General features: G+C 41.5%; 1 protein-coding gene across 1 annotated transcript in view; it reads right to left on the bottom strand.

Annotated features, from left to right (window-relative positions):
• The window catches only part of tmtops2b (teleost multiple tissue opsin 2b), a 61,736-nt gene that overhangs the window by 24,361 nt on the left and 16,949 nt on the right, over window positions 1-20,426 (bottom strand). The window contains exon 2 of the mRNA XM_039007213.1: window positions 477-802. Within this exon, the coding sequence (XP_038863141.1) occupies window positions 477-802 (326 nt within the window). The remainder of the gene's footprint in view (window positions 1-476; window positions 803-20,426) is intronic.

The following is a 20,426-nucleotide window of genomic DNA, read 5'->3' as shown; positions in this document are numbered from 1 at the left end:
ATCTTGATTAAAACACAATAAGGGTTTAGTTAAGTTGTGAGTATAGTGCTGAAATTGATCTCAATAGTGAGCCAGATTCAATTCAATTTGGAGGGCTCTCTAACACACACACACACACACGCATTACTCACTCTTTCACAACTCAGCATTTTGCTACACTCGCAATAATCTGCTAACCATGTGTATGTGACCAATACATTTTTTTTAATTTTTTTTTTAAATCTACAAATACACACATTCTTTCGTTTTCCCTCAGTCTCTCTTTTAGTACATTGTACATCTCTCAATGTCAATACTTTACTCTCTCCGCATCTGTCTCTGTCTCCCTCCCTCCCTCCCTCCCTCCCTCCCTCCCTCCCTCCCTCCCTCCCTCCCTCCCATCAGTCAATAGTATCTGTGTTCTTCTGGGATGAGGGGTTCCCTCAGCCCCACCCTCTTTCTCTCCATCCATTCATCTATCCTTTTATCCCCCCCACCTGTTTGACGGCCCACAGCAGCCGACAGTAGCAGTAGACCATGATGACGATGGGCAGGCCCAGGCAGAAGACGAACAGACAGATGATGTAGGCGTGGGACTGAGCTGTCCTCAGGGTCCAGGACACGGAGCAGCTGGTGCCGGCCCCCTCCAGGTCGTAGCTACTCCAGCCTAGCAGAGGGGGCACCGTCCAGATCAGGGAGTACAGCCAGGAGCCCCCCACGGCCAGCAGGGGCTTGCGGTAGTCGGGACCACGCTTGTTGTACACGGTCAGGGTACTGTAGCGGTCGTAGGACAGGACCACCAGGGAGATCAACGACACGATACCTGGGGAGGGGAGGGAGAGGAGAGGAGTGGGGGAGAGGAGAGGAGTGGGGGAGAGGAGAGGAGAGGGGGAGAGGAGAGGAGTGGGGGAGAGGAGAGGGGGAGAGGAGTGAGGGAGAGGAGAGGGGGAGAGGAGAGGGGGAGCCGGAGAAAGAGTGGTAAGAGCAGCGGGAGAGAGAAAGAGAGGGAGAGAGACATTGGGTGGTAGTGAGGAAGGGAAGAAGGAGAGAAGACAGAAGGATGGAGTGAGGAAGGAGGAGAAAGAGAGATTCATTGACCAATTATTGGCTGACTAAATGAGAAAGCAGATTGAGTTGAAGAGTTCCACAGATGGATCTATTGGGAGATTAACACACTCATAAAGGGTTAGTAATAAACAGGGCCATGGGGAGACATGGGCTGCGGTCCAAACACTTAAAAGACGCACCCTATCCCCTCAGCCCTCAAATTAAGTGGACACATCTGATGATGTATCATGACGTCTGACGAGTATACACTTGCAGGGCAAGGGGCGAGGGAGGAAGGAATGATTTTTAAATGGACCACCCTTGGCCGGGAAATTCATCACTCGTTCATCCCGCGATGATTGTGTTTTCAGCCACCGGTAGCTTGTTGGTGCTTTATATGCGCTACATTCAATTATGAGTGCATGTCTACTTATATTAAATATATCATTATTAATATACGCCTACTGTATGATAGCTAGCAAATTAATTAGATAATAACATTAGCCTGCCTAGCTTGAACTTCTGGAGAAGTAAAATGTTTTATTTCTACAATTTCCAAAAGATAACCAAACAAAAACATATTTACTTTTTACGTAGTAGCAACATTTCGAACTTATTTGCATTCGTGTGTGTGTGTGTGTGTGTGTGTGTGTGTGTGTGTGTGTGTGTGTGTGTGTGTGTGTGTGTGTGTAGGTTCTGCTCTGACTTCTCCATTGATGTTGTTTTTAAGTTTTCACTGACTTTTCTTAGCGGATGAACAATCGTCATGAATTGAATTATGGGGAGTTTCAGGCCGGAGTGAACATAATTGTACACTCGCAAAGCCGACTAAAAACAAGGGCTGAGGGGCTTATGTTGTAAACTTCCCTTGCTTGGCTCATCATTTGGACCACCATCCAATATGGCGACGGGGATTCCCCCAAGGGCATAAGACGAGGGTAAGCGGACGAGGGTGTGTCTTTTAAGTGTTTGGACCGCAGCCATGGTGACCCTCTAAAGTCAGTGTGTGCACTAAACATAGGAGCTGGATGAGACGACAGATAGGTAGATGTCTGGTGATATTTTAACAGCTCACCTCAATCTCTTTCTGCTCACAGTGATCCTCTAGCATTTTTATTAGCCGCGTTGATAAATCTTAACCGATATGTCTGACTGGCAGCACATCTCTCTACACTTCTTATTTTTTGGTGCTTGAACACATTTGAGGTGTTTTAACACTCAGACAGACAGTAAGGAAATTAGGTGGGGACACAAGCAAGTGGGAGAAACAGTGGATTCTGGGATTGAACCCTGATCTCCAGTGGGGAATGTTACCACCACACCACAGCTCTGCACAAAGATCTCTATTGGTAACCTCTTTCTACCTACTCTGTGCTGAAAGACAGTTCAGTTTAGACTGAACGTCTACAGACATTGTGAAAATGTTTGTCCCTCCAGGATTCCTTCTACAAAATCAACAACTTCCTGCATATTATGTGAGGGCTTGCAAATTTGAAAAATCACCACACTATTTCCGCATAAAATTGTAAAATCATTGCATAAAACTGACCCACCACCGCTGTACAAAAAAGAGGGCTTGTATTTTCAACCAATCACACCACATCAATAGATTTTTGCAACAAATTCATTGCAAATTGCCTTGCAAATTGTCAGAAATGTCACACCAAAATCAATCATTCTTGCCCGCAAATGTCACTAGAAATCACCACTAAATCCTGGCGGGTCTGAATACATCATTTCGTAGTACTTGGTGAAAACGCTGTGCTGTTTCTTCCTGTCTCGAAACGTGGAGGTTCTGCTCTGAATACCAACACCCACAGTTTGAGCTAGACTTTTTAATGAGAAACGGAAAGGATCAGAAGAAGCAACAAATTGCTGTGACACAACTGTATTGGTGTGAGTCTTATGATCAACTTTTTTGATAATGAGCCAATGCTTCCTACATCGTACTGGTGTATTCAAGTCAGAAGGTAAACATAAAGTACATTATAACACTATCTCCTCCAAACAAAGTTGAAGCAATTTCATCAACATTTGATGTAAGCTAATGAGTGTGTGTGTGTGTGTGTGTGTGTGTGTGTGTGTGTGTGTGTGTGTGTGTGTGCGTGTTATCCAATGTTTTTGCCCAGTGGTTACTATTGCCTTTTCCCTGGGCTGCATTTAAAAGTCAATTTTCCCTTACAGGAAGGTTGATGTGTGTGTGTGTGTGTGTGTGTTTAAGTCAAGGGAAAGATTGAAAATCTGCAATACTGCTACTGTCCCTCAGGAGTTGAGTTTACCACCCCAGCATTCCCTCTACAGAGAGGTGGGATTGTCTGTAAACTCCATCTAACCTTGGCCTTGGAGGCAGATTCTGACCAACAGCGAGTGAGGATGTCCTTCTCTCCCTCTTTTCTCTGGTCTTTTCGTATCAGAGAGCTGCCGAATTCACAAATCGCTTCTCCAAGAGGCTTTGATCTCAGCCACAGTCTAATCTAGCACAACATTGTGTCTAATTGTAACATCTGAATGTGAAACAACACATAGAGAACACATGTAAATGTACTGAATATAAACATGAACAAATTAGCTATCTCATCGCCATAGTTATGTAACAGTGTTTCTAGGAAGGTTCTGAACTGATTTAATAACGCATAAAGTCTCACATCAACAGAACGCAAGGGGATTCTATTAGGCACATCACTGACTAAACTAACTCTCTCTCTCTCTCTCTCTCTCTCTCTCTCTCTCTCTCTCTCTCTCTCTCTCTCTCTCTCTCTCTCTCTCTCTCTCTCTCTCTCTCTCTCTCTCTCTCTCTCTCTCTCTCTCTCTCTCTCTCTCTCTCTCTCTCTCTCTCTCTCTCTCTCTCTCTCTCTCTCTCTCTCTCTCTCTCTCTCTCTCTCTCTCTCTCTCTCTCTCTCTCTCTCTCTCTCTCTCTCTCTCTCTCTCTCTCTCTCTCTCTCTCTCTCTCTCTCTCTCTCTCTCTCTCTCTCTCTCTCTCTCTCTCTCTCTCTCTCTCTCTCAATTTTCAATTCAAGGGGCTTTATTGGCATGGGAAACATGTGTTAACATTGCCAAAGCAAGTGAGGTAGATATTATACAAAAGTGAAATAAACAATACAAATTAACAGTAAACATTACACATACAGAAGTTTCAAAACAATAAAGACATTACAAATGTTATATTATATATATACAGTGTTGTAACAATGTACAAATGGTTAAAGCACACAAGTTAAAATAAATAAGCATAAATATGGGTTGTATTTACAATGGTGTTTGTTCTTCACTGGTTGCCCTTTTCTTGTGGCAACAGGTCACAAATCTTGCTGCTGTGATGGCACACTGTGGAATTTCTCCCAGTAGATATGGGAGTTTATCAAAATTGGATTTGTTTTCAAATTCTTTGTGGATCTGTGTAATCTGAGGGAAATATGTCTCTCTAATATGGTCATACATTGGGCAGGAGGTTAGGAAGTGCAGCTCAGTTTCCACCTCATTTTGTGGGCAGTGTGCACATAGCCTGTCTTCTCTTGAGAGCCATGTCTGCCTACGGCGGCCTTTCTCAATAGCAAGGCTATGCTCACTGAGTCTGTACATAGTCAAAGCTTTCCTTAAGTTTGGGTCAGTCACAGTGGTCAGGTATTCTGCCACTGTGTACTCTCTGTTTAGGGCCAAATAGCATTCTAGTTTGCTCTGTTTTTTTGTTAATTCTTTCCAATGTGTCAGTAATTATCCTTTTGTTTTCTCATGATTTGGTTGGGTCTAATTGTGTTGCTGTCCTGGGGCTCTGTGGGGTCTGTTTGTGTTTGTGAACAGAGGCCCAGAACAGCTTGCATAGGCGACTCTTCTCCAGGTTCATCTCTTTGTAGGTGATGTCTTTGTTACGGAAGGTTTGGGAATCGCTTCCTTTTAGGTGGTTCTAACCAGTTCTAATTCTAACCAGAATTTTCTCTCTCTCTCTCTCTCTCTCTCTCTCTCTCTCTCTCTCTCTCTCTCTCTCTCTCTCTCTCTCTCTCTCTCTCTCTCTCTCTCTCTCTCTCTCTCTCTCTCTCTCTCTCTCTCTCTCTCTCTCTCTCTCTCTCTCTCTCTCTCTCTCTCTCTCTCTCTCTCTCTCTCTCTCTCTCTCTCTCTCTCTCTCTCTCTCTCTCTCTCTCTCTCTCTCTCTCTCTCTCTCTCTCTCTCTCTCTCTCTCTCTCTCTCTCTCTCTCTGAATGGAAATACGACGATTACATTTTTCATATATTGTGTCTGCTTGGAGAGCTGTTGGTGACTGTCAACCACGGTGTGTCACTGGCCAGATCAAAGATTTTATTACCTTGCTTTAATTTGGAAGACCATTTGGTAATTTTATGCTTTCTACATCAATTTTATGTGCAGGCTTATTAAAATTACAACATTACAACTTTCTGTTATTTTCAACAATGTGGAAATGTTTCTGACTATCATTATTTTAATTGCCTTGTCGACACAGGATTGATTATATCATAAATTACACTTGGGGATATTACAATATGATGATGTCGTGACGACACTGGTAAGGTAGGTAACAATGTGATAATGTCATAGAGACATGGTGAGTTCAGAATGTGATGATATCATAAAGATTAGGATTATAGAGATCCTATTAAATTACTATAGGGTCTGTGTCATAAACCCCAAAAGTTCCAGAATGGTCTGAAAATGGCAGCTATTGTGGTCAGGGACGGAAAACAGGAAGAGGAGAGAAGCAGGGCCGTAACTACATATGAGAACACAGAATGTTTGTTCTAATTTGTAAAAAAATTATATAATGAAAAAATATATTTTGTATACAATAAAGAAGATCAATTACAGGTCAACATGTAAATATTGCTCCCAGCGTAGATCAAAGCTCAGAACGCATATATTCTTGATCTGACTGAGTTCTAATCGCGGCTACCCTCTTTGCAGGACGAGTGGAATCATGAACAGTGGTTTGTTAGTTATTTTCGCCTGTGTCCCCAGGATTCACCTTTTTAGCAGCACATTCACCACTCAATTCAATTTCAATTTACGGGGCTTTATTGGCATGGGAAACATATGTTTAGATTGCCACAGAAAGTGAAATAAATAATGAACAAAAGTGAAATAAACAATAAAAAATGTACTGTAAACATTACACTCACAAAAGCTCTAAAAGAATAAAGACATTTCAAATGTCATATTATGTACAAATAAAAAGTACAAAGGGAAAATAAATAAACATAAATATGGGTTGTACTTACAATGGTGTTTGTTCTTCACTGGCTGCCCTTTTCTTGTGTCAACAGGTCACAAATCTTGCTGCTTTGATGGCACACCGTGGTATTTTACCCAATAGATATAGAAGTTTATCAAAATTGGGTTTGTTTTCTAATTCTTTGTTGGTCTGTGTAATCTGAGGGAAATATGTGTCTCTGATATGGTCATACATTTGGCAGGAGGTTAGGAAGTGTAGCTCAGTTTCCACCTCATTTTGTGTGCAGTGTGCACATAGCCTGTCTTCTCTTGAGAGCCAGGTCTGCCTACGGTGGCCTTTCTCAATAGCAAGGCTATGCTCACTAAGTCTGTACATAGTCAAAGCTTTCCGTAAGTTTGGGACAGTCACAGTGGTCAGGTATTCTGCCACTGTGTACTCTCTGTTTTTTTGTTAATTCTTTCCAATGTGTCAGTAATTATCCTTTTGTTTTCTCATGATTTGGTTGGGTCTAATTGTGTTGCTGTCCTGGGGCTCTGTGGGGTCTGTTTGTGTTTGTGAACAGAGGCCCAGAACAGCTTGCATAGGCGACTCTTCTCCAGGTTCATCTCTTTGTAGGTGATGTCTTTGTTACGGAAGGTTTGGGAATCGCTTCCTTTTAGGTGGTTGTAGAATTTAATGGCTGTTTTCTGGAATTTGATCATGAGTGGGTATCGGCCTAACACTCTCAAACAGCTAACTCCGCCCTCTCGCAGCCGAGGCCCAAGGGCCTGAGACGTGAAACGAACTACCCCAGCTCAGAGTCGGCTCAATGAAGCAACTAGAGACGCTGCTGACACAGAGTGTTTGCGAGATGCCGGACAAATGGCAATTTTAAAACCGTCCGGCAATTCCTGACATGTCAACAGAGAATGAGTGCACAACTGGTAAATAAATAGTTGCTTATATGTCCGTCAGTTAGGTGGCTAGCTGCCGGCAGAGACTTCTATTGCATTAACATTAAAGGGCTCTGGCCAGTATTACTTAGCCAGCTAGAAGGATGAAGTAAAAAGCTAACATTAAACGCAGCCCCTCAGCAGGGGCAAAAAATAGGCTACTATGTTCTCATAATAACTTTGCTTTACGGGGGTAGGCTATTAAGACAGACAGAGATGTGGTGCTCAGTGGTGAGGCTGAGGCAGGCTGCATTGCACCGTGGAGCAGGAGCCAGGTGGGGCTCTTCTACATTTTTTGCACAATATCTATTTTGTATTTTTTTATGATTTTTTTGGGGGGTGGGGGGTTTGTCTGTTTTGCATGTTATTTTGGCATTAATACATGTCACATATCAGTTTGCAAACAATGTACAAAATATATATATATCATTGAGTTAATAAAGCTGCATACAAACATTGTCTCTTTGTTGTTTTCTTGAGTAAGGCAGCGCCAAAATGCAAGTGTTTCAGCTTAGCTCAGTGCTTTCTGTGGTGGTGGGGCAAGGCAGCAGAAAATACGGAGCGTTGTGCAGTGATTGGCTCAGTGTTCTGTCACTCATGGGGACACTATGTCACCGCCAAGTATAAGGGTAGAGCTAGAAAATTCTAGCCTCTGAGGTGCTGCCATGGAGTTACATTAGAAGCGCCCATCAAAGAAGGCTCAAGGTCATTGGCCACAGATAAAATGTAGTCAAATCACGTTATATCTACAGTAGCTTTGATTGGACTGATCATGTCAACATCATACTTTCAAAATCTTAACTAGCAGTCATCATCATGAACCACGTCGACAATCTACTGGCAAATCCTTTTTAATCCTTGTCATATGAAGATAAATAATGAAGAGAAATTATAAATAAAATGTATCGATGCTCATCGGCCATTGGACATAAACATTACACAACAAGTTGGAAATCGTAAATTCAACAATGGGTGGTTTGGAAGGAATCAGTGACAGTGAGTAACTGCAAGCATTGCAAAGCAATCACTAGCCTGCTATTCAGTGAAGTGGCTGTGTGGTCCCAAATCTGGGATTAAGGGGCTCTTTTCCAAGTTTAAAATGATAAACATTCAACATTGGCCATGCTGTCAATGAAGCATGATTTGTGCCGCGCTCAAAACAACTGTTAACTCGTAATTGTGAAAACTGTTTTGGAAAATACGTTTTGAACGGTCATCCAACTCAGAATTATAAATCCGGCCTATTTCTAGAGCACAGACCTGAAGATCAATGATGTCATCATGATTCAACCCTGTTGTTTTGAAAGCACCCTAAATCCAGAGAATGCCAGACTTTGATGACAAAATTTGCCCATGAAGGACCGCCACACCATGCCACATTCCTGTTCAAGTGAGCACAGCACAACAACAATGTCCAATGCATTGTATGCTGCTGCAAAAAATGATGTAATATGCCAGGGAGATATGTACACTAAGAAAGTAATACTGTGTATGTTGTGTAGTAAGATGTTAGGAGCCCATATGCCTCACCCTAATAATCTGGTCTATTTGCCCCTCTTAAATTGGCCTACTGTTCTGACTTGGTGGTGCACATGTAGCCTATAACCTGTTTTAGAGAAATGTCACCATCGAATATTGTAAGAGCTTTAATTGTCTGCATATATGCCCCCTTTATTTATCCTACTTGGTGTACAGGGAGAACACTGTAGGAACGGCCCATGTTCTGAATTCTGTCAGTGTACATTTCAAAAGTGCTAAACACATAGTTATATTGACTACGTCCATCCTAGCTCGCTCATTAATGTCTTAATCGAAATTACGGATTGCCTCTTATCCGCTCATTGTTCCCTTATGCCATAGTTTGTACATCTCAATTGTCAGTAGAAACCACATTTGTTTAAGTAAGTCAGCCATATCAGCTATGTTTTTTTAAAGGCAGTAAATGAGGCTGAATTAACTGTTTCGCTGCCAGACAAGGCTCTGCTGATAGCCAGGTGTAGCGGTGGTAAGGTGTTGGGACAGATTTACGAAGGCCGTTTGTGGGCACCGTTTGTCACCGTTATAGTGCAATTCATGTATTGTTTAGTGTTGTGTTGTGTAATGGCTTTGCTGGCATGCATCCCGCTGGCATGCAATTTTTGCCCCACAAATCGCCACTGCCGAGGAGGAAGAAGAGGAGACAGACAGAGAGAGAGAGAGGAAGCAAGCAGAGATAGGGTAGTACAGTGGTTCCCAAACTTGGGGTCGGCGCCCATGTTAGGACCCCTGAGAAAATCTGTACTACTCTTATCAAACAAGTAAGGACATCACTGATATTAATACAGAATAGTAAGTAAATATTCTAATAATTCATATTAATGTGATAATACGATCATCTGTGTGCTCCATTGATGTCTGTTTGTGCAGTGCTTGATTAGTAATGACTGGTAATACAAATGTGAACGTATGTAATTTGAGAAAAGAGAGATCTATGTAAAGAGTTGATGAGCAATTCATCATTACAACTGACTGAGCAGCAGCTGATGCTACGTGTCAGTGTGATTCATTTATCACATTTCCCCCCTTTCAACTGCATAGCTAATAGGCTGTTTATTATCTATGCATAGTCACTTCACCCCTACCTACACGTACACATTACCTCGACTAACCTGTACCCCCACATATTGACACAGTACCGGTACCCCCTGTATATTGCCTCGTTATTGTTATTTTATTGTATTACTTGTTATTATGTTTTACTTTAGTTTATTTGGTCAATATTTTCTTAACTCTTTCTTGAACTGCATTGTTAGTTAAGGGCTTGTAAGTATTTCACGTTAAGGTGAATTCGGAGCATGTGACAAATAAAGTTTGATTTGATGTGTTTGTAGATGGACTGAGGTGAATGAACCTACAGCAGCCAAGTTGATAATGGCTGGGGTCATTTTTTCTTGTTTTTTTTTCTGTTCTCCAAATCACACTTTGACATTCTTTAATTGCATAGAAATGCAGTGAATGAGCTTCAACTTTCAAAAAATGTCCCCTTCCAGACATCACAAAAACTAAAACAGTGGTTACGGCCCTGGAGACTAGTGGCAAAAGTGATAGTGTAAGTGGTTCATGGTCAGTCACACACGTTTATTGCCCATGTGGAAGGGTCCAGCTGATGAGTTGGTGTGCAGCCCTGGAGTTTATAGAGCTGCAGTCAACCTGGGCTCCTGGATGCAACTAAATAATTCAGGTGCAGCTGAAACCCCAGGCTAGGCCACTGATTGGCTAACCTGATTCTGGTTACCCATAGCAACAGAGTGTTCCAGGGGAAGAGGTGTGAAATTTGGGGGCAGAGTGACTGTAGACAATGGAACGCCCATCCTCCTACCTACATGTAATAAAGTGTCTTAGACTTTGAGAGTTAGAGAAGGACTCATGTGCAACTGTAAGGGTTTTCTACACAGTCTAACTGGAATGAACAGCAATAGCTTTGACTGATGCAGGAAACATACAATAGAGCATCTGATGCATCACAAATTGTGTAATAGAGTTATTGTCAACCTAAAATATTGTCATATAATTATAAATACCGTTTATACAGGTTTTATACAAATATTCTGTATAAATATCCTCTAAAATATATGTAACACACCATAAATGCCTAAATGTTTAGTTTTCTTGGAAAGCTGTGAGTGTTATTATATGATACAACATCAGCAAGTCTAAGTCCTATCATCAACTGATTTAAGACAGTGTATGGCTGTGGATTGACTGCACTTTAATAACTCTACCTACATGTACATATTACCTCAGTTACCTCGACACAGGTGCCCCCGCACATTGACTCTGTACACTCTGTACACCCACTATTATTATTTTACTGCTGCTCTTTAATTATTTGTTATTCTTATCTCTTACTTTTTTTTTGTATTTTCTTTAAACTGCATTGTTGGTTAAGGGCTTGTAAGTAAGCATTTCATTGTAAGGTCTACTACACCTGTTGTATTTGGCACATGTGACAAATAACATTTATTTTGATTTGTTTGAATGGCTTGTTGGCATATTGGCAGTTATTTTGACACAGTACCGGTACCCCCTGTATGTATTAGCTATGCATGGGGGCGGCAGGTAGCCTAGTGGTTAGTAACTGAAAGGTTGCAAGATTGAATCCCTAAGTCGACAAGGTAAAAATCTGTTGTTCTGCCCCTGAACAAGGCAGTTAACCCACTGTTCCTAGTCTGTCATTGAAAATAAGAATTTGTTCCTAGTTAAATAAAGATAAAAGCAATTTTGAAAAATGTATGGACATGTTTTGTTATTTCTGTATCTATGACACCCAATTTGTGGGCGTGGTCAAGGGATTTCCTTATTATTACGCAAATATTGACTCAGCATATCATTCCTCTAAAACTGGCTGGCTAGCTACGTAGCCAACAAACATACAATGCAAATAATCTTCCAATTCATTGTTTTACACAATATCTTATCACAGCATTGGTGATCCATGGATGACCAATTCCCTGAACAACATGGCTGACATTTTATCCCATCATAAGAAAGTTGATGTCCATTCTAATATTCCAATTCCTAATTCTATAATTAGGATATGATGATATCATAAAGACTGATGTGATGATTTAAAGACTGTTTCTGAAATATGGCAATTAATCAGCAAGCTAAGTGAACTTCCTCAGGTGTTTGGATGTTGTTCGGTTTAAATACTGACACCTGTTTGTTATTAGCCAGAGGCTGTCATTTATTGAGATACACATTTTGAATAATGAAATAAGATTCCTTACTATGCAAACACACAGCCACCCACCCAACTGCCAGCCCACACACATGCCCACACTGTGTCCTCTCCTGCAACAGCAATGACTGTCCTCATTAAAATGCCATTACCTGGGCTGCTGTGTATCCCCAGGAGCAGTGAGGAGTGTCCTCATTAAAATGCCTTTAGCTGGACTGTTCTGTATCACTAGGCTCAGTGAGGAGTGTCCTCATTAAAATGCCTTTAGCTGGACTGTTCTGTATCACTAGGCTCAGTGAGGAGTGTCCAAATTAAAAGGCCCTTACCTGGGGTGTTCTGTCTGTATCTCCAGGCTAGGTGATGCATGACAACACTTAAACCTGCCTGAAGACAATTGGAGCGTTTCTGTCAAACAGCAAATAAAAATACTTTTAGTGGCTGACACAGATAATTCCCATTCCCCATAAACCTCCATCATTCCCTCACTCTCTCCCCTCTTCTCTCCTTGCTTCAACTTTGCTTTTTTTACAGGAGAAACTGCCAGGAGAACCACTGCCAGTACCTGGAAAGTGTTACATGTACACTGGCCTACACACAATACCACAATGTAAAAGTGGAATTATGTAAAAAAATATATAAATATATTCAAATTAATTAAACATTAAAAACTGAAATATCTTGAGTCAATAAGTATTAGTGCTGAGCGATCAACTGACATTTCGTTATATCTTTGGTTGTTAAACAACAAAGTGACGACGTCTGTTCAATTACTTGAATTCCATTTAGTTCAGGTTTTTGTGAGCCCAACGTGTCGTTTCTCTGTAGAGAAATAAAATTATTCATGACAGAAATCAAGTCAACCATGTGGTATGCTAGGCTGAAGGGAGTTGTAGTTTTCATTAAGCAAATATTCAACCTAGTTCAGCTCAGAAACGTGGCAATTAACTGCAATACCATAATCCATTGACCCATTTTTCCTGGCTTGGATGGAGATGGATCAGAGAGGAAGAGGCGAAACAAGACGTTTTACTCTTGCCAAAATCTGTCCAAACTAAGCCCAATGCGTTTATATGGGTTTATTTTGGACCTAAGCTTGCCGCCTGCCTTCCCGCCTTTGGGACAACAACTCCCATTGTTAGGGCGGAGATGTGAGCATCTTGTCATTATATACAGATATCTGGACGGATACTTTTATGCCTGCTACCAAAGATTTTTTACAACTAAACCAAGATAGACCACAGACAGTTTTTTCCAAAGGGAACAAATGAGTCATAGTGGGCAGAACAAGCAAGGAGGTGGGCAGAGCCAAGCACGAGCTAGTGAGATCCTATTGGCGCGTTCTAGCATGCATCTGCATATTTCCGTTAGGGAGCGCCTGCTCTGTGAAGTGCGCGTGTGCAATAACTCAATTCACCTTTGCACTCCTTCTAAACAACACCATTTTTTTTTACTTCTGCAAAAAGTGAAGTCTACAAAACGTAGTCCACTCTGTTCATAACATATTCTAATTTTGGGAACAGGAAACTGTATTGAAATCAAATGTTTCATCGATGAGAAAATTAGCAGAATGTTGGCCAAAATGAATCTTGTTCCATCTTCTTCCACTACCAGCCAGTGGGCTTCCTCTCACTAAGCCAAGTGGATGCTTTTCATTTATGTATCCGGTTAAGTATCTGTCTCATTGTTCTGTCTGTGCTGCTACGTAAAAGTTATATACACACAGACCACATGAGAGAGGAATGTACACAAGACGATGAGAGGGACAGAGACAGTTTGTGAAAGTATGCTTTATCTACTTTGAAGAACTAGTAAAATGATTTTGTCAAACAACTCTGCAGCATAGGCTACTTAGGCAGGCTAGCTAAACAGGATGACTAAAGACAGTTACAGCACGGGGAGCACGTACTGTAGATAACGTTAGGTTTGACTGGCAGACTGCTACTGTCTGAGCAGAGACAAAACAGATGATGACTTTACAGAATGAAAAATAATTAAGTCATCAAATAAAAATGAAGTAATATACACAACTTAAATATTTTATTACTTCATAGTAATAATGGTTATAAAAAGACAATGTTCCTGAGTGGCCCAAAATAGAGTTTTGACTTAAATATACTTGAAAATATATGGGCAAGACCTGTAAATGGTTGCCTAGTGATTATCAACACCAATTTGACAGAGTTTGTAGAATTTTGAAAAGAATAATGGGTAAATATAAATATGTGTTGTGCAAAGCTCTTAGAGACTTACCCAGAAAGACTCACAACTGTAATCGCTGCCAAAAGTGCTTCTACAAAGTATTGATTCAGGGGTGTGAATACTTATGTCAATGAGATATTTCTGTATTTCATTTTCAATACATTTGCAAACATTTCTGAAAACATATTGTCACCTTGTCGTTATGGGGTATTGAGAACAAAATCTAATTAATCAATTTTGAAATCAGGCTGTAACACATCAAAATGTGGAATAAATTAAGGGGTATTATCACTTTCTGAAGGCATTGTATTACTCCTACCATAAGGTAGCATGCAGTAGTTGTTAAATTATGTCGTCATATACACTATATATACAAAAGTATGTGAACACCGCTTCAAGTTAGTGGATTTGGCTATTTCAGCCACACCCATTGCTGACAGATGTATAAAATTGAGTACACAGCCATGTAATCTCCATAGGCAAGCTCGGTGACTTTCAACGTGGCACCGTCATAAGATGTGACCTTTCCAACAAGTCAGTTCATCAAATTTCTGCCCTGCTAGAGCTGCCCCGGTCAACTGTAATTGCTGTTGTTGTGAAGTGGAAGCGTCTAGGAGCAACAATGGTTCAGCCGTGAAGTGGTAGGCCACACAGCTCATAGAATGGGACCGCGGAGTGCTGACGCGCATAGCATGTAAAACTCATCTGTCCTCGGTTGCAACACTCACTACCCGGTTCCAAACTGCCTCTGGAAGCACCGTCGGGAGCTTCATGAAATAGGTTTCCAAGGCCGAGCAGCCGCACACAAGCCTAAGACCACACTGCTCAATGCCAAGCGTAGGCTGGAGTTATGTAAAGCTCGCAGACATTGCACTCTGGAGCAGTGGAAACAATTTTTCTGGAATGATGAAACCCTAATTAGTGCTAAGGTACAGTAATTTATAGTAAGGATCAAGTCTAATCTTAGCTTTGTAAAGGAGCTTTATGGATAATGTTTTTAGCAGCCACTCTTATCCAGTAGTGAGTGTATACATTTTTGTAATGGTCCCCCATCAGAATTGAGCCCATAACGCTGGCATTGCAAGTGCTATGCTCTACCAACTGAGCCACACAGGAGCACAGGATAAAGAGTATTATCATTATGAACATTATAATGAGCAGGTCAGCAGATTTAATTTGAACTCCTGTCATTGACAGCTACAAATGGGTCCTGCATGAGTACACCAGAACAAGTTGACATGAAGGACATCTATTTAAAGTAGTTGTGTTACGCTTTCTCCCTTTGCCTTTTCTCCTACGTCTTCTCCTCCTCCCCTCCCTATTCCCTCCTCCCTTCTCTCCCCCTCCCTACTCCCTCCTCCCTACCTCCTCCCTTCCTCTCCCCCTCCCCTCCCCATGCACGCACACGCACACGCACACCCAAACACATCAACACACAAGTGCAACCCCCTGTCGTGTCTTTGGCATCATTAAACTGAAGACTTATAAAATAACTCTCTGTAATTCTTATTACGCGAATAAACTGACTAATCATGTAACTGTAATTAACTAGTAAGTCGGGGCACCAAGGAAAATACTCAGATTACAAAGTTATAATTTTCCTAATATAACTTTCAGATATCTTAATATCTGATCAATTAGTCTTCGAATTAATGAATTATTATTTACCTCACGTCAGTCTCATTCCAAACGTCGTAAATTGTTGGATATCTGCACGAACCCAGTCTTCACTATGAGTCATCCATACATCAATTGTCTTAAAATCATTTATTTACTAACTAAGTAATTCACAGAAATGCATCACACAAACAGTAGATAGTTACAAGGAAATGACAGCGGAGTTTCCCTAGTGGGATAAACCGGCATCGCGGGTTGGTGGACAAAAGGGAAGTGGGGGTCAACGGAGATAAAAGACACTACACAGTTGACAATTATAACAATTGAAATGCTAATCCTTTGCATATGAACGCTCACTCATTCGGGAATAATTGCAATCAATATATATATTTACGCTCAGTGTGTCGTCGGGATCTCTGTTGAAAAGTTTGTTTCTGTTGGAGAGTCTGTCCGCCCTCTCTCTCTCTCTGTCGTGGTTAGAATGGATAGTTCAGAGTGACATTCATTCATGTCGTTATGGATAGATGTTTCGGCGGTTGTCGGTCTTCGCGTTCAATGATACCGAATTCCTAGCTGCAGACTAGAAATTAATATCAAAGACTTGTTCTTATTCTGTCGGTCTTCGCGTCTAAGAGTTTAACCACATGGTATGGTTAAAAGATTCAGCCATCTACTCAAACCTTAGGTTTATGGTCTCCTCTCAAACCTTGGCCCTCTCGTTATTGAGGTCAGCTGGTCTGCTGATAGAAAACCCGGGTGGGGGTTTTATTCGGAAGAGCAGAAAAGGGCCTGTCCCAGGACGCAAGACCATAACTGTGCTCATGGGCGGTCCTCTGATTTAGTTAAACTCCAAAGGGAATTGCAGTTTCCTTCATTAAACAGTCCAAAATCACATTACACAATTTCACATACTGTCACGTTCCTGACCTGTTTTCTGTTAATTTTGTATGTGTTTAGTTGGTCAGGGCGTGAGTTGGGGTGGGCATTCTATGTTTTGTGTTTCTATGTTTAGGTCAGGTGTAATTAGCCTTATATGGTTCTCAATCAGGGACAGGTGTTTGACGTTTCCTCTGATTGAGAACCATATAAAGGTAGGCTGTTCACACTGTTTGTTTGTGGGTGATTGTCTTCCGTGTCTGTGTATGTTGCACCACACGGGACGGTTTCGGTTTGTTCGTTCGTTTGATGTAGTCTGTTCCTGTTCGTGAGTTCTTCGTGTATTTATGTAAGTTCCATGTTCAGGTCTGTCTACGTCGTTTTGTTATTTTGTAGTTTGTTGAAGTGTTTTCGGTTTTTCGTCTTTACTTTAATAAACTTCGTTATGTCAAAATTCCACGCTGCGCTTTGGTCCAATCCCTACTCCTCCTCTTCGTCTGAAGAGGAGGAGGACAACCGTTACACATACAGTATCATCCTAACTCATTCATCTTATACAACAATTAGATGTAAGCCTCATATCTGAGGCTATTGTATAAACAGTGTTATGGTAATGTGGCCGTATTGTCTCCCATGAGTTTCACAAAATTATACCAAATGGACCAGTTCGTAGCTGGATTCTTCACCGATCTTTTATACCTTCTCCAGAACATAAATGTCGTTCGGTTCTCCAGTTCTGTGAGCTGGAAGAAATTCCTTTGTTCTCTCTATGACACTCACTCTCTCTCTATACTGTCTAGCCATGAGGCAGGATCTTCCCTAGGAATTTACGACCTCTCTGACCACAGCAGCCTGGTTGTAGGAGACAGAGAGAGATGGTGCCGAGGTAGGGGGATGGTGCTCGCGGTGTCCAAAGAGGGCAACGTCATGACACCCCTCCCACTCGCACACACATAGGCTTCCTACACATTGAATTTTAAGAGAAAGTTTCCCTTCGTCTCTTTTGACGGATGTGATGTTAACATGTCAGTCGTCCTGGGAGGTGTTAGTGTTCGCTCAGTGCTCTGCTGAGAGCTCATTCTCAATCTGAGCACAGACAACCCACATACAACCCACAGAGAACCCCTGGGATGCCTGTTACACATGAAGAGTGATAGCAGCAGTAGTAGTGACTCTACATTCTGATGAGCAGATCAAGCCATGTGTATTCCAGGCAGTTTCTCCTGTTATTTACTCATCTGCTATGTGCTAACAGCCTTAACCGCTAACAGACTTAACAGCTAGGCTACCTGCCGTCCACTATATGCTAACAGACTTAACCGCTAACAGACTTAACCGCTAACAGACTTAACCGCTAAGCTACCTGCCGTCCACTACATGCTAACAGATTTAACCGCTAACAGACTCAACCGCTAGGCTACCTGCCAGCCACTTTATGTTAACAGACTGCTGTGTCCTCAGGAAACCTGCCTCTATAGGGGTTGCGTTAAGAAAGCAGCAGCTATGACATTGGTTAGAATGTAAAAGCAGCAAGCTAAGTCTACGATTTGTTTGTACTTCTGCCGATTACCTACATTGACTATTGTTGACAATCCACTGTTCACCTTATTAACAGTGAACAGCAAAAAATAAGTCACCTGTTCAACCAAGAGCACCAAATCGTCAATCAAAGCTTATTCGTTGCAGTGTTTCGTGCTTCCTTCCCGATTACAAGACTAAGATAAATATGGTTTCAGTAAATCAAAGCCTAAAAAGAAACATTCCATGTGCGATATAATCATTATGTATTGGAGGTTTTATCGATTGTGTTATGGAGCACAAAGTTTACAGACAAAAACAATCTACGTTGGACAACTAAGGGTTATTCCAAGGACTCTGCCGGAGAGCTGAAGACAGAGAGTGTGTTTGATGATCTGAACAATGGGCTTAATCTTGGTGAACCTGCCACAGTCAGGCAAAGCCATGGACTGTCCCCCAGTCAGCTAACTCATCAGGGGGAGCTTCCCTTCCACGACAGAGTTTAGGGGTCAGTGATGATGATAATGCTAATAATAATAATGCTATAAATGTAGGCATGACGATGGGGCGGCAGTGCCAAGTGGTTAGAGCGTTGGGCCAGTAACTGAAAGGTTGCTGCATCAAATCCCTGAACTGACCAGGTTAAAAATCTGTCATTCTGCCCCTGAACAGGGCAGTAAACCTTCCCCAGTAGGCTGTCATTGTAAATAAGAATTTGTTCTTAACTGACTTGTCTAGTTAAATAAAAGTTAAATAAAAGGGGGAATCAGACAGGCATATTCTACGAGTGAGTACAGAGAATGCCCCAAACAATGTATCCGCCCAGTCAATTTCATCCTGCTTATCCTGCTCCCTTTTTTTCTAGCGTTCAGGATGTTCCATCTGATATCCATTTTAAGAATAAAGGCTGCTGGTGGTGGAGGAGGAACTGCTGGGCATTCAAAACCTAAGTAGTGGTTATATTTGATTAGAAAGTTACTGAATAACAGTAAATTAATAAAGATAAAAGATACAGGGAAACAGAGAGAATGTGAGTGTCCATAGAGCCCCACTGTACTTGTTCTCAACTGGCCTACCTGGTTAAATAAAGGTGACATTTTATTTTATTTTATTAACAGTAGAGGTGTGATAATACCCATAAAACCTAGCAGTCAAACAGGGAAATGGTATTATGACTCATACTGTGGAACTCTATTACAGAGGAGTCATTAGTCTGTGTGTAATACTACATTATACAGAGTACTCCTGTCTAATACTTCAGGAAGCTACAGCATACTTTTAAAAACTTATCAAAACTACATATGAATGTATAATAGTGCTTAATTGTGTCATTCCATGACATAGACTGACCAGGTGAAAGCTAGGATCACTTATTGATGTCACTTGTCAAATCCACTTCAATCAGTGTAGATGAAGGCAATTCAGACATGGACTGTGTATGTGTGCCATTCAGGGTGAATGGGCAAGACAACATATTTATGTACCTTCAACGGGGTATGCTAGTAGTAGGTGCCAGGCGCACTGGTTTGTGTCAAGAACTGCAACGCTGCTGGGGTTTTCACGCTCAATAGTTTCCCATGTGTAACAAGAATTGTCCACCACCCAAAGGACATCCAGCCAACTTGACACAACTGTGTGAAGCATTGGAGTCAACATGGGCCAGCATCCTTGTTGCAACTCAATATTAGGAAGGTGTTCCTAATGTTTGGTATACTCTGTGTATTTTCAAATAACTTCCCTTTTTCTGGCCTGCAAACTGATTTTGACTAACAAATCGATAAAAAATAAATAAATGCGTCCTCTGTTTCTAAATCCTGATGTGGCCCTCGAGCCAAAAACTTTGCCCACTCCTGGAACACTGCACCAACTACGCAGCACTCTCGAAGACCAGCAGATCAGTTGTGGTACAACTGAAGCCATAGCATCTCTCCCTAAATAATAATGATTGGTGACACTACAGTCGTGGCCAAAAGTTTTGAGAATGACACAAATATACATTTTCACAAAGTCTGTTGCCTCAGTTTGTATGATGGCAATTTGCATATATTCCAGCATGTTATGAAGAGTGATCAGATGAATTGTAATTAATTGCAAAGTCCCTCTTTGCCATGCAAATGAACTGAATCCCAATAAAACATTTCCACTGCATTTCAGCCCTGCCACAAAAAGACCAGCTGACATCGTGTCAGTGATTCTCTCGTTAACACAGGTGTGAGTGTTGACGAGGACAAGGCTGGAGATCACTCTGTCATGCTGATTGAGTTCGAATAACAGACTGGAAGCTTCAAAAGGAAGGTGGTGCTTGGAATCATTGTTCTTCCTCTGTCAACCATGGTTACCTGCAAGGAAACACGTGCCG

The sequence above is a fragment of the Salvelinus namaycush genome, chromosome 13 (genome assembly GCF_016432855.1).
Source record: "Salvelinus namaycush isolate Seneca chromosome 13, SaNama_1.0, whole genome shotgun sequence".
Lineage (NCBI taxonomy): Eukaryota > Metazoa > Chordata > Actinopteri > Salmoniformes > Salmonidae > Salvelinus > Salvelinus namaycush.
The sequence above is the reverse complement of the archived record's forward strand: the minus strand, read 5'-3'. Positions and strand labels throughout refer to the sequence as shown.